Raw genomic sequence first — 13,660 nt, forward strand, 5'->3', positions numbered from 1 at the left:
CAATTATATCAATATATTTTGTTGGTCCAGCCACATCAACAAAATATCCAGCCGTATCAGCAAAATACGTATTCAAATACATTTTGTTGTCCCAAACAAAAAATTACCATTACAAGTACTTGAGTGTGGATTGAGTGGGACCCATGTGTTGGAGTCAACATGGAGGTCAACCATGTCTCATGTCTCCATACTTGACCCAACAAAATGGAGACAATAAATTTACATCATTGTACACATCCATTCCCATGTTGGGCCAACAAAACACACTTTTTGCTCATTCATGCCCATCAGATGTGCACCATTGTGGTTTCTCTCAAGTCTTAAGCACCGATGATGATCAACAAGTGTTGAATCTTGGATTGGATAGAACACGTGGAGGATTCCATGCAATTTACAACCACCATCTCATATAATAATTGCTAATTTGAATATATCCAGGTTGAGGTTGGTAATTAATTGTATACAAGATAGAAAATGTGTACCAATATTAGATGGAAGTATGGAACTTATCTCAACCCTGTTTTGGAAGTATATAGACGTCAAAATCCAGGTTTATAAGAAAGATGTAGAATAATGATACACAGCAGTCACCGGTTGATGTCAATTACCTTGTGTTAGGAAATTAACACTATATATGTGATCTGTCTTGTACTTTGAATGAGACAACCCTTTTATATATATATAAACTTGGACGACTAATAAACCCCAACAGGGACAATAAACTGTTGTCGGATAATGATGATAATTTCTAAACTACATACTCAACTAGTTTTGTCTGTTGCCACCTATATATCTACGCCTACCTACACCCACTTCAACAAATTTACACCATATGATTCACTATATATATATATATATATATATGATAGTGAATGCAATCAGTGTTTAGGCTGGAATGATGAATTGCAGCTGGGTTAATTATCCAAGCACTATTACAAATAAAATCAGACATGCCTAATGGAAAGATAAATATACTTGACTTGATAGAGGAACCACATATATTGTGAGTGTGATCAAACGAGATAAACTCTCACGAGATTACAACTCGTCTACTAAGATGATTTAGGTGTTTAAATGTTTGTTACATATATATGCTAAATGCGACCGTGATGTCTACGAAAGTGAGTTAGGTTTTATTTTATTTTATGAAATGAAGGCTATTATTGGATTGATGAGACTAATATTTCCACTAATTATTCTAAGTTCTAACCCAAAATATATTTTTTAAATGCAACAAGAATTTATATTATCAAATGATATATATCAGAGGATTTCTTCGTCATTGTGGAAATTTAATTTTTCCTACAATTCGCATCTTCTTTAGAAAGGTTAGAAAAATAGTAAAATATCATAATGTAAGATCAATTCATTCAATATTTCATCCTTAGTTTAGATGACCCACTTATGCTAATTCGCAGCAAACCTGGTAGTAATGAGTATTAGTCTTTGGGATTACGTAAAGTCCCATATTATAAGGCATGCATGATCAGTGCAATCAATAATAAAGACCATTTTTAAGGATGGACGGTGGTGCTGTGTTTTACAGTAGTGATTTCCTGGCTACCTTGCTTCCAGCACGAACATTTTAGAGTAAAACAGATCAATACATGATTTGGAAAACAGATCATATGGATGTGATGCAATCTCTTGTTTTGTTTGTTTGTTTGTTTTTTAAAAATACCACAGAGAAATATTTTTGTGGTGGGAATCGAACTTTGGGCACACAAATGTCTGATCTAACCAATTGCCAATCAGGTCATCTCTCGTTCATCGTATCTTATTGTTGTTGTGTAACTATATGTTCTTCTTTATATTAATTATAATAATTGCAGTTTGATAACTTTCATAAAGAGGAAAAAATAATAAAATTAAGAAGAGAAATTTGTGATGATATGCCATTGTTTGAAATACGGCTACAAATATCTTTTATTCAATTTGTAGAAATTTTTTTGGTTTTTCCATACACAATAGTTCACTATTTTGCAAATAAATGTTGTATTCATAAAACAATTTTTTTTTTTAAATATGGGATCTTGAAGCAATTTCCCACGTCTATTTCTCATGGATTTTTTCATAATTGCTTAGGGTTTATTTTTCCGAAATGCGCTTAGGCTTAAAACAATTGTGGATTGCATTACCAACAAGAGATGACTCGGTTGACAATTAATTGGATTAAGTATATGTGTGTTTAAATTTCAATTTCAATTGCAAACATATTTCTCTACGATATTTCAAAAAAAAAATTATTTTATGGGATGCATTTTCAGACTCGGATATTTATGAAGCTTGCAAGTTACTTGATGGACCAGGCCCACACTTTATGTAGTCGCATTGGGCTGGCTTCCACCTTTTGGGCTTCAGAAATCACAAACCCAGGTCCATCCTTAATAGCCTGTGAAGTGTGAACAGAAAATCCTCTTGAACCCTATGACCTGTAAGTTAATGACAAGTCCAGCGAGGTTCAAACTTTAGGAATATATCAACTTGCTAATGATCATACACGTGCACAGGCTGCATGCATTCTTTCATTTCATCGAATCAAATACTATAAGCACATGAAACAATAATCAGTTTATTAAACAATTTAAGACAAGAACACATTTACGAAATACGAAAAATTTTGATGACTGATCGGATGGAGTGAGGTATGGTATAACCGAATCTCTTTAAAGTGATTTACGCCCTGCCACAGGTGTCTTAACTCTCTTTGAACTAACACCTCCCAAGATACAATACTCCTTCACACTACAAGAATTTCACGGATTACCAACCGCTTTTTCCAACCGATTGTTTCCGTTGGAATTTCCAACCGAATTTCCCACCGATTTCCAACCGATTTGGATTATATCAAGATTTTCAAACCGATTGAACATCGGTTGGCAAATCGGTTGGAAAAATAAATTTTCCAACCATCGTTCCAATCGATAGTGTGGTTGGAAAAAAAATTTTAAAATTTTTTTCAAAAAAATTTCCTACCGAATATTCGGTTAGAAAAATAATTTTTTATTTTTTTAACTAACGAATAATATTACAATCGATTAGCTCGGTTGGAAACTATTTTTATTTTATTTTACATATTATTTTCCAACTGATGTTTATCGGTTGGAAATTGGTTTTATTTTTATTGTGTTTTATATTTGGAAAATAAATAAATTAATATCTACAATTTACTCATACATATATCTACAATTTAATATTTAATATATTAAAAATTCTGTTATTAATATTCACCATTGATATTATGAAATCCATTTTCACCATTAGATTAAACATTTAAAATAAAATATAAAAAGTACTCTCAGGTATGAACTCCTTAAGGTGATCACCGCTTGTTAGAGACATTTCAAAACAAGCAGTACCATCGAACCAATTCAAAAAGTACTCTCAGGTATGAACTCAAGAATATAACAAGAGGAAGGCTTTGAAAACACAGACACTCCAATTGGAAGAACATAGAGAAAACGAATAGCAATGTGTAGAGAAGGGAGGATTAATTCAGGTTCGTTTTGCTGGGTTAATGGGGGGCTCTATTTATAGTGATAGAGCCCAATAATTGACTCAAAAAATCAGGTTTGTTGTAGAGAAAACGAATAGCAATGTGTAGAGAAGGGAGGATTAATTCACGTTCGTTTTGTTGGGTTAATGGGGGGCTCTATTTATAGTGATAGAGCCCAATAATTGACTCAAAAAATCAGGTTTGTTGCTGATTTAATGGACCTACTCTCCAACAAACCTTGACTCCAAAGCCCAGTCATCACCGACCATGGATTATCATTTGAATCGCCGAAAAAGCTTCATAAAATCACGGATCACCATTTGAAAATGAGCTCAATCCGGCTAATATAGCCAGCGTCGACGACCTTGTATCCCACGAATTCTGCTTGGTTGACCTTGTAAATAGGAACTTCAACAGCCCATGATATCTTGAGTTGTATACCGAGTCTATTCACATTCAACCTTGGTGTTTTTTCCAACACAAACTTCAAACATCAACAACAGTAACACCACCATCTTTACAAAATACAACAAAAAGCTCTGCAACTTGATACTAATGGAGAATACTAATTGATTTGTGTATTTGCCTAAGCGGAACATGTAAACATAATACCAAGAGCATTGCTACTTACACATAAGGACAAAAATAAATTGTATTCCAACAAGGATAACCTAAAGAAAATTTTAGATAAAAAAAAAGTCTAGCAATTTACCAAAATTTTTGATCCTGAGAACTATTGTCACGCGCTGGGCTTCTTCTTCCTCACCATTTTCTCTCTTCTTCTTCCTTCATGTTGACAACCGAAAGTTGGCTGTCCGGCCATCATTTTCGATGAACTAACCACCGAAATGAAGCAATTGGTCAACCCGACCAAAGCCCAGTCATCACCGACCGTCGATTATCATTTGAATCGCCGGAAAAGCTTCGTGAAATAGAGATCATCATTTGAAAAAGAGCTCGATCCGGCCAATATAGCCAGTGTCGACGAACAGCAACACCCCCCAATCAACTTCACATACCAAGCTATGTCACCTTTGATGTTTTATTGCTCTTTCAAACTCTTTTTTCCTTCTGAAATCAAATCTGAACTTCAAACAGATAACATTTCATTAAAGACAGATAACATTTTAACAAGACAAATAACATTTAGACAGATATCAAATTAATCGAAACAAATAACATATCGCTTGTAGTTTGTAAATCCTAAATCATAACCAAAAAACTACAAAAATCACCACAAACTCTTTCGAAAATAATGTTGTGATGACAAATCGAAGGAAAACAACAATCCTCGTGGTGAGTATGATCAAATCTAAAAATTCAAACCTCGAGAAGATCCAAAACCACTAGGATCGCAAGGTAAATCATAATAGAAATTCAAAATCGATGCAGGATTCATATTAGAAAATCAATTCCGCGAAGAAAAATGGAAAGAAAAAGATTCCATGGAGTAACAGGGTGCGTTTGGTAGAGCGGATATATTAATTTTCAATACTAGTGTAAATGCTGAGCTTAAAGCTGTGGAATATGTTGTAAGGTGTTTGACGAACTAAAAATTGATGCTAACGGAAATGTTGTTGAATTAAAGTATTATAATATTAGATTTTATAATTTTTATATCAAATTTTGTTATTAAATTTAATATAATAAATATAATTTTGTTAATAAAACTAATAAAATAATTATTTTATTAATCTTAAATTTAATTTATTAAATAAAATTTACTAATAAAATTAATGTTAAATATAAAAATTTAAATATTATAATAATTACTTATGTAAAATTAATTAAGATAATGTGCTAAGTTAAAAATGTTTAAAATAAAAAATAATGTTGTAAATATTAATAAAAAAGTAAAAGAAATTAATGTTGTAATGCATGTGGGCCGAACCTTTATTAAAAAAGTAATAAAAATGTAATCATTATAAAAAAATTTGAAAAATAAAATAATGTACAACGGAAATGTTGTACAAGTTTTCAGTGGGAGCTTATAAAACTCCAATGGCCAACAGAAGCTAGCGGAGCCGCTTCCACTTCCACTTCCACTTCTGATGGGTGCCAAACAGACAGACAATCGCATGAAAGAAGAAGCTTTGTAAAAATTAATGATATATAATTCAAAAATCTAAAGAAGTAAACTGAGGTAATTTTATTCATTAAAATAAAGTAGGGTAACAATTTGTTTGGAATACTAGTTCCAACTACATTGACTCGATGGAATAAAAACTTTTAAAAATTTCTTTTATTTGAACAAAACTCTCCAAATGAGAGACTTAAAATCTAATTTCCCCATTTATCAAAGCTGCAGAAGAACAGAGGTCTGTAGAACAACAGATTCCTAAGAGGGGCTTAAAACTTGGATTCCTCGTTCTCTTTATTCATTTGAGCTGCGTCCATTCCGACGGCGTCACATCCCTCCCTGACCCTGTTTCGCACGGCCGACTGCGGCATGCTGCCCTGATGCAAATTGCTGGAGAACAAAAATCAATGTTTGTAATTTCCAGTCCAATTAGATTATATCCAGAACTATATCTTGCAGGTAAACACAGTCACGGAAAAAAATGAAATCTGCATCTAATGATCCTTAGAAACTGTACCTTGCCTCTGAAAGCTTTGATCATCGCAATCAACAATTCATCTCCTGTTATCTTTCTTATCTGTCTAATCATCTCACTTCTCGACATTTTATTCGCCTGAGAAAAACCAAGTCGAACGAAAATGAAAGCTTCTTTAGAACTTAAACGTCATTATTGCAAGCAAAAAGCAACTAATTAAAACTTACCCTATGATCTCTATAATACATGGAGATCAAAAGCATATCCCGAGCGGGTACGCACTTGGAAAGCAAAGACAGAAGAGCTGGAAAAGATATCCATGGTGAAGTCGGGGTCATCATGAACCCTATTTATTTAATCAACGAACGAAATCAAGGATCAGATAACAAAGCAGCAAATAGGAAGAACAATTTCAGACCAAAACAACATGAATGAATAAATATACCTTTCAAGCAAGGAGGAGGCCTGAAGCTGACAACATACTCCGGCAAGATATGAGTGTTCATGTAAGTACTCCAGACTACATACCTCCTGGTAGTAGGCCCGGTAACGGCTAAACCAGAATCAAACTGGTCAGAAAATGGATGAGATTGCCTGGAATCAGGGGGCACAATCTCTAAGTTCCCCAGTATAACCCGGCACCGCAGCAAATGGTGTATCCCATATTTATCGGCAACGCTTCTTTTAAAACTGCAAGGCAAAAGGAGTAATATCAAAAGCACCCGCGTAAGCATTCCCACGTTGAAATAAAACAGAGATAGAAAAAGAGTAAAACCCAAGCTCACCTTTCTGTGGGAGACTCATCTGGTGAGAGATAAACACCACAACCACACAGCCCATTGGTGATATTGTCTTGACCAAAACCATCTTGTAAAATGCGGCGTATCTCGTCTCCTGTAGCAGGAAACCAAGCGTACGTGACATTTGCATCCCCGCCACGCCTCTCCTCGGTGGCTTTCACAAACATCTCAAACGCCTGCAGCTTGGCTTGCCCAATCGGACCAGGAAAAGAGTTCCTGTCAATGGAAACCACTTCAGGTAGCGCTTCAAGAAAACGCAATCCATGAAGGAATGTCCTCTTGATTTGGTCATGCACGTTATCTCCTTGAAGCAACCTTGTCAAACCGCTGCCAAATGACTCACCTTTGGCGGCACTACTCTCGCCATCAGAAATGAGCGCATCGTGCTCTGATTCCAAAACGGAAGTATCACTTGCAGTTTGGCTATCGTCATTATCAAAAGAGATGTTATCCAAGTCCACGCTATTCTCCACGCTATTCTCTGGCATGTTGTCATCCAAGTCCACGCTATTCTCCACGCTATTCTCTGGCATGACCTCAGCGGCAGGTTCGATGGGGATGGGGATTAGCGGAGTTGAATCACTGTTGTTTTCCATTGCCAACTCTTGAATCAGAGACGAGACAGTAGAAAAGTTGTAAAGATTTCTAGACCAATATTTGCCTAGAAAATGTAAGACAAAACACCGAAACAAATCAAATTAAGAGCTTACGAAAAGAACAGAAACCGAATCTGTAAGACCTCAAGGGAAGGAGGTATAAATTTGGGAATCAAAGGAGGCTGTTAAAAAAGGACGAAGAAGGTGGGGAAAGAAGAAGTTGAAGAACTCAGAGAGAGAGCGCGAGAGAAAATGAGTCGGAGAGGATGAAGAAGATAGAGCGTAACTGTTTATTTATATACAAAAACAGAGGGTACCGCCATTGAGGAGCCATGGCCGCTGTTTTCATCAGAGAGGCCATTCTGGAAATAGTGAATTTCAACCTTAACCGGAATTTTACCTTAATAGCCTTTTTCCAATAAAAAAATATCATCCATGCGTGCGTTGGTTTCTTTCTTCAAGGCTGTGTTTGGGGTCGGTGTAAAGAGTAAATTGATCATAGATGAGTTTTTATTTTTATTTTTTTATTTATTTTTGAGCATTATCACTAAAATTAAATACCTTATTGATACTCAATCGATTTTTTTTTAACCAATTTGACATTTGATGCTGTTCTAAACAGCGCCTTTTACCATTACGCTATTCTAAACAGCGTGCTGTTTTAATTACGCTATCCTAAACAGCGTGTTGTTCTAAACAACGTGCTGCTCTAAACAGATTTTACAATGACGTGGTTTTAAACTGAAAACAACGTCACTAATATCAGTGGCGAATATAGAAAATAAATTAAGGGGTAGATTGATTAGTGGCAGAATTAGGAATTTATAAGAGAGGGCAAAATGTTGACGTGGGCTGGAATTTGTTTTAGAGCTATTTATGGAAAAATGACCGAAAATAAGCATCTATTATCATGTTCAAATTAAAATATAAAATGTTCAAGATAACAAAAAAAAATCATTTGAGTTGTGCTAAACTATTTTGCATTGAGTAAAAATAATCTATCATTTACTATCGTGTATGCGTGCGTATCAATCAATATTTATTCTCTTTTATGATTGTGTATTAATCAATAAATATTAACCATACATATTATACCTATCAAGATGAATGAAATAAAGTTGTTTTAGAGCATTAATATTAAGCCCTATCAAGAGAAAATAAAACTATAATTCTATAAAGGGGTTATTATCAAAGCCCATTAATAAAGCTCACTAACAAAGCATACTATAAAAACTATAAAGCCCATTGTTACTTAATTATAGAAGTAGTTTTTAAAAAATATATATATAAAAGAAATTGGGGGGCTTGAGCACCCATGCTAGAGGGTAGATTCGGCATTGACTAATGTTATTTTTTTGTAAAAAAAAAAAGTTAAGGACGCATTAGATTGCTTCATCAACAATGGAGCAGAAGCAAAATTTATCATGCCTTATTAAAATGAAAATTTTCTCACACTTGGTTTGGACAATTAATCGAACATCTTGTCTTCTTTGCAAATGAGATGTAAATCCTCAATGCTTCCTCACACGCTCTGAAACCATTGAAATAGCCAAGAACTTAGATGACAATCTTCACAAAAGCCTCAACTCCACCATACCCAATAAAAATCCATGATCGTAACAGTACTACTGCACTCAACAAGAACAAATCTGACACCAAGAACGGATCAAGGCTTCTTCGAGGGAGTTACTTGAAACGGAAGATTCGATGGCACAAAGCAATAACGCAGAACGAAAACTAATAAAGGTACGATCGTCGTCAATATACCTCCGAAAACAAGTAAACTCAAAGAACTTGAGAACAAATCTCGTTTAGTAGGATATTAATAAAATTCAAGTGTATCCCGAATTAAGTATTTATAATAGACAAGGAACCCTAAACATATTAGAATACTAGAAAAGAAACCCTAAACCTATTAAAAAAGCAAACAAAGGAAACCGAATTAAATAAGTAAAAGTATGCGCAATAAAATAAAAGTGTCGCGTAGACCAATTAAATGTGAGAATTTTGGCCCGAAGTCTGCCGATACAAAGGACAAAGTCCTTGTAAATCATGTAGGGCACAAAATTCTCTTTCTGAAAATATATTATGGGTCCCGTAACTCCTTCCGGATTGAAAGTTATGGGCTCTTAAAACTCTACCGTTAAAACCCTTGCTTTCGATCCCAAACTTCATAGAATTCAGCTGCAGTTTGTTTTACATCAAGCAACTTATTCATTGGGAATCTGGGGTCGTCTTGTTGTTTATTTGTCACTTTAAATCAATTGATTTACTTCTCCGAAGTCCTTGTTTTGTGATTCAAACAAAAAACCAAGAAAACCTAAACCGAAAACAATCTCATCGTCCTTGTTTTGTTGTTGTTGATGGAGCTACTGAATGCGAACTTGGTCATGAAGGAGAGGGCAAGAAGAGAAGGAATATAGCAGGACAACGTAGGTATTGTAGAGAGAGATCGAAGACGGAGAGCGGAGGAAGACGAAGAGCATAGAAGAGATCCAATTTAGTAACACTGAATTAAGAAAAACAATCTATCATTAGTCAGTAGTTAGTTATTGTTAATTTCAATTTAATGACGCTGTTCGGAATAGCGTCATTCAAAAAAAAATCCACTAGTAACGCACGCGTCAAATGTCAAACTAGTAAAAAAATTTCAAGTGAGTGCCAAATAGGTATTTAATTTTAATGAATTAGTTACCATGAGAAAAAAAATAATCATAGATAGACCGAATCTGTCTTCTCTCTTGACACGTCACATCGACATTCAATGATCTAAAAACACACATTGTTTCTTTATTTTATTTTTTTAAATACCATTGAGAAATATGCTTTTCATTGTAAACGAATCTTGAGCATACATATACCTAACCCAGCCGATTATCAACCGAATCATCTCTCGTTGGTAATTTCTTTATTTTATTTGTACCAAGTTATTTAAGTTGATTTAATGCGTTTACTTAATTTGTTTAGCGCCATTTGGATTCATTTAACCCGATTACTTACATGTAATTTTGGTAATTTTTAAGTTGTTTCAGATGAGCAAAGTCTAAGTATTTTTGGTAGTTTCTAACGAATGTAATGATATTTTTTTTATTCGAAACAAAAAATTAAATTAATCGTGATTAGAATATCGAATATTTTGAGTTTATATTTACAGGTCTTGAATAATCATGTCTTTTTATGTTGAATTGAATTTTTATTTCAAATAAAAAATATATAATTGGGTTCGTTATGCTAAATACTACACATTTATAATTTTTTCAAAATTGTTAAAAAATATTGGTATACCAATTTAAAGACTTGTTACACAAATCCTCCCCACTCCCAATAGAATTCTATGATATGGCAACGCAATTTACTTGGTTTATTTAGGGTTATTTAGATTCAAATATTTCAAAAATCGAGTTGCTTGATTTCTACGAAGTTATTTAAGTTTGTTTGTTGCGTTTACTTAAGTATTCTCAAAATCGCCCTACTTAATTCCATGTTGTTTTGGTAATTTTTAAGTAAGTGTATCAAGTTGCTCCCAAAGTTTAATTATTTGATAATCAAGATTATCGTTAGATGTCTAAATGTACTTAAGAATGACCCAAGGGCCAAGACCATATAATGCCAAACGATGTCGTTGCATTGCCCTTTCACATGACTTACAATTACAAACCAAGTAGGGCATTAGATCTTCACAACATTTTCATTTTTCCGAAATAATTGTTTGTGTCCAAGAAGTAAAATTGTCTTAAGCAACTTGTCTACATTTTGCACTGCCAAAGTGAATATAAATAATTAATATCATCTTAACTATCCAATTACATTTGGGGTACGTAATGGGATTATAAATTTGATTTCCTAAATATTTCTTACAAAAAAAAAAAGTTTTTTTCTTTATAAATGACATCCAAACAGGGACTAAGCCCACAGAGAGAAGGAAATCTGCCCATTAATCAGAAAAGCTAATTAACATATTAGCAACAGTGTATGTGAATTCATGGGTTTATCATTATGAGTTGTGCATTGTCTTCCAACCACAAAAGATAACACATGAACCCATAAACCAAAAGAGGTGTAGGATGGTTGGTTGAGTGACAAGATATATAACTTATACTCTCACTAGTTGCTAATACGAAAACAGTATGTAAGCCTGGTCAGGCCCATTGTCAGAGTAGGTTGGTGACCCGAGTAGGGATGATAACGGGTCGTGTACCCTTTAATTAGGAAATATCAAAATAGTTTCCGTTTAAGGTATCTTATACCAAAACCATTCTAAAATCATTTAAAATTTCAAAAACGGAATCGTTTCACAATCATTTACTACGGGTACCCTTCCAATTAGGAAATATATAAAAAAACGTTTCCGTTTAAGGTATTTTATACCAAAACCGTTTAAAAAATCATTACATTTCTAAAAACATAACCGTTCCACAATCATTTACCGCAGGTACCCTTCCAATTACGAAATATCATTTCCGTTTAAGGTATCTGATACCAAAATCGTTTAAAAAATCATTTAAAATTTCAAAAATAGAACCGTTCCACAACCATTGAACACTGGGTACCGGTTAACCATTTAACTTTTAATATTTTTATTTTTTGTAAATGGTCGAATAATCATTTCCAAACCCGTCACAAACTCGAACCTGAATCATGCATTAAAAAAAACAAAATAAATAATCTAAGTATGATTATATTAATATTAATTAGTATGATTTATCCTACAATGTTATAGTATCATTCTATAAATGCATAATTTAATTCTATTTTTTAATATAATATAATTTAACGTGTTATTACACTATGGATGTATGATTTATCATTCTATTATGTTGTTTTATTTAATATAGTTTATCATGTTATAATTTAGCATCCTAATAGTATGTGTGTGTGTGTATATATATATATATGATCTATAATGTTATTACTATAATTCACTTTTTTTATTAAACGATTCAGTTACCCTAAACCCAAAACCAAAAACCAAAAACCAAACCTGACCCTAAATCGTAACGAGTTTGAAAATCAAAACCAAAACCGTTTCCAAACCCTATAAAATCGGTTTTCGAATTTTAAACGGGTCGTGTACTCTATGGACACTGCTCGGGTCGATTTTCTTTGTCATCCTTCGACACGAGGTTTGGATTTGACCCAAATATCATAAAGTGGTACACTGAGTTGGGGATTCCCTCGGATATAAAAAAAATTTAATAATACAAACAATATTAGTCCATGTACCAAAATTGGCAAATATGAAATACCTAACCACTTTTTATGTTTTTACTTTTTAGGGAAAGATATGAAAATATTTTTTGCTAGTTTTGTTAGTGCCTTGGAGACAAAGATATATGTATTATTATTATCATTTTTGTTAGTTTTGTTATTGCCTTGGAGACAAAGAAATATATGTATTAATTAGACACGATTTTTGCCAAAATTACGTGACTCAGCCCACCTGGTCGTGGCCCGTGGGTTTCAGGGGTGGGTAAGGGAGAGAATAAGAGGAGGAAAAAAAAAGGCTTTTTTTTACCCGAATTGTCTCATAAGATCCGTCATCATAGGTCCAAGCCCATATTCAAAAGTGAGCCTTCTTTCGAATCCGATTTGAAATCTATCCTTAGCAATGTAATAATGTATACAGTATACCCATAAAATGTAATAATGTTAGAAATTCCTAACCCAAACACACATTTAAGATATATCCGCTTAGAATTATGGGTTTGCATGGATTTGTTCTTCATGGCTCGTCGCCGTTGGTACATAAGCCCTTGAAATTTTAGTCTTGACACTCTCTCGAGTCCTGACAAGGTTGAAGGTTCAAGATTTTCGAGATTCAACCGTTACGATGAAAATTGAACCGCAAATTCTTAATAAATGAAAATAATAAATATTTAGCTATATAGTATATACTATATATAGTTATATACTACCAATACACATATTAAATACTAATTAGGAAATATCAAAATCGTTTCCATTTAAGGTATCTTATAGCAAAATCGTTTAAAAACCCATTTAAATTTTCAAAAACGGAACCGTTCCACAACCATTGAACACTGGGTACCGTTAATCATTTAACTTTTAGTATTTTTTATTTTTGTAAATGGTTGAATAATTGTTTCCTAACCCGTCACAAACTTGAACCTGAATCATGCATTAAAAAAAACAGAATAAATAATCTAAGTATGATTATATTAATATTAAGTACGATTTATCCTACAATGTTAT

At 33.5% G+C, this 13,660-nt stretch overlaps 1 protein-coding gene across 1 annotated transcript; it reads right to left on the reverse strand.

Moving 5' to 3' along the window:
- Nucleotides 1-5,686: 5,686 nt before the first annotated feature.
- LOC119984990 (probable inactive poly [ADP-ribose] polymerase SRO5) lies at nucleotides 5,687-7,667 on the reverse strand. Its single transcript, XM_038829136.1, has 5 exons — nucleotides 6,837-7,667; nucleotides 6,497-6,741; nucleotides 6,279-6,397; nucleotides 6,094-6,189; nucleotides 5,687-5,966 (listed from the first exon to the last, which is right to left on the reverse strand). Exons 1-5 carry the CDS (start codon nucleotides 7,445-7,447, stop codon nucleotides 5,904-5,906), a joined length of 1,134 nt encoding a protein of 377 aa, XP_038685064.1. The 5' UTR covers nucleotides 7,448-7,667; the 3' UTR covers nucleotides 5,687-5,903.
- Nucleotides 7,668-13,660: the final 5,993 nt, after the last annotated feature.

Source organism: Tripterygium wilfordii, chromosome 19 (genome assembly GCF_013401445.1).
Source record: "Tripterygium wilfordii isolate XIE 37 chromosome 19, ASM1340144v1, whole genome shotgun sequence".
NCBI classification, from domain to species: domain Eukaryota; kingdom Viridiplantae; phylum Streptophyta; class Magnoliopsida; order Celastrales; family Celastraceae; genus Tripterygium; species Tripterygium wilfordii.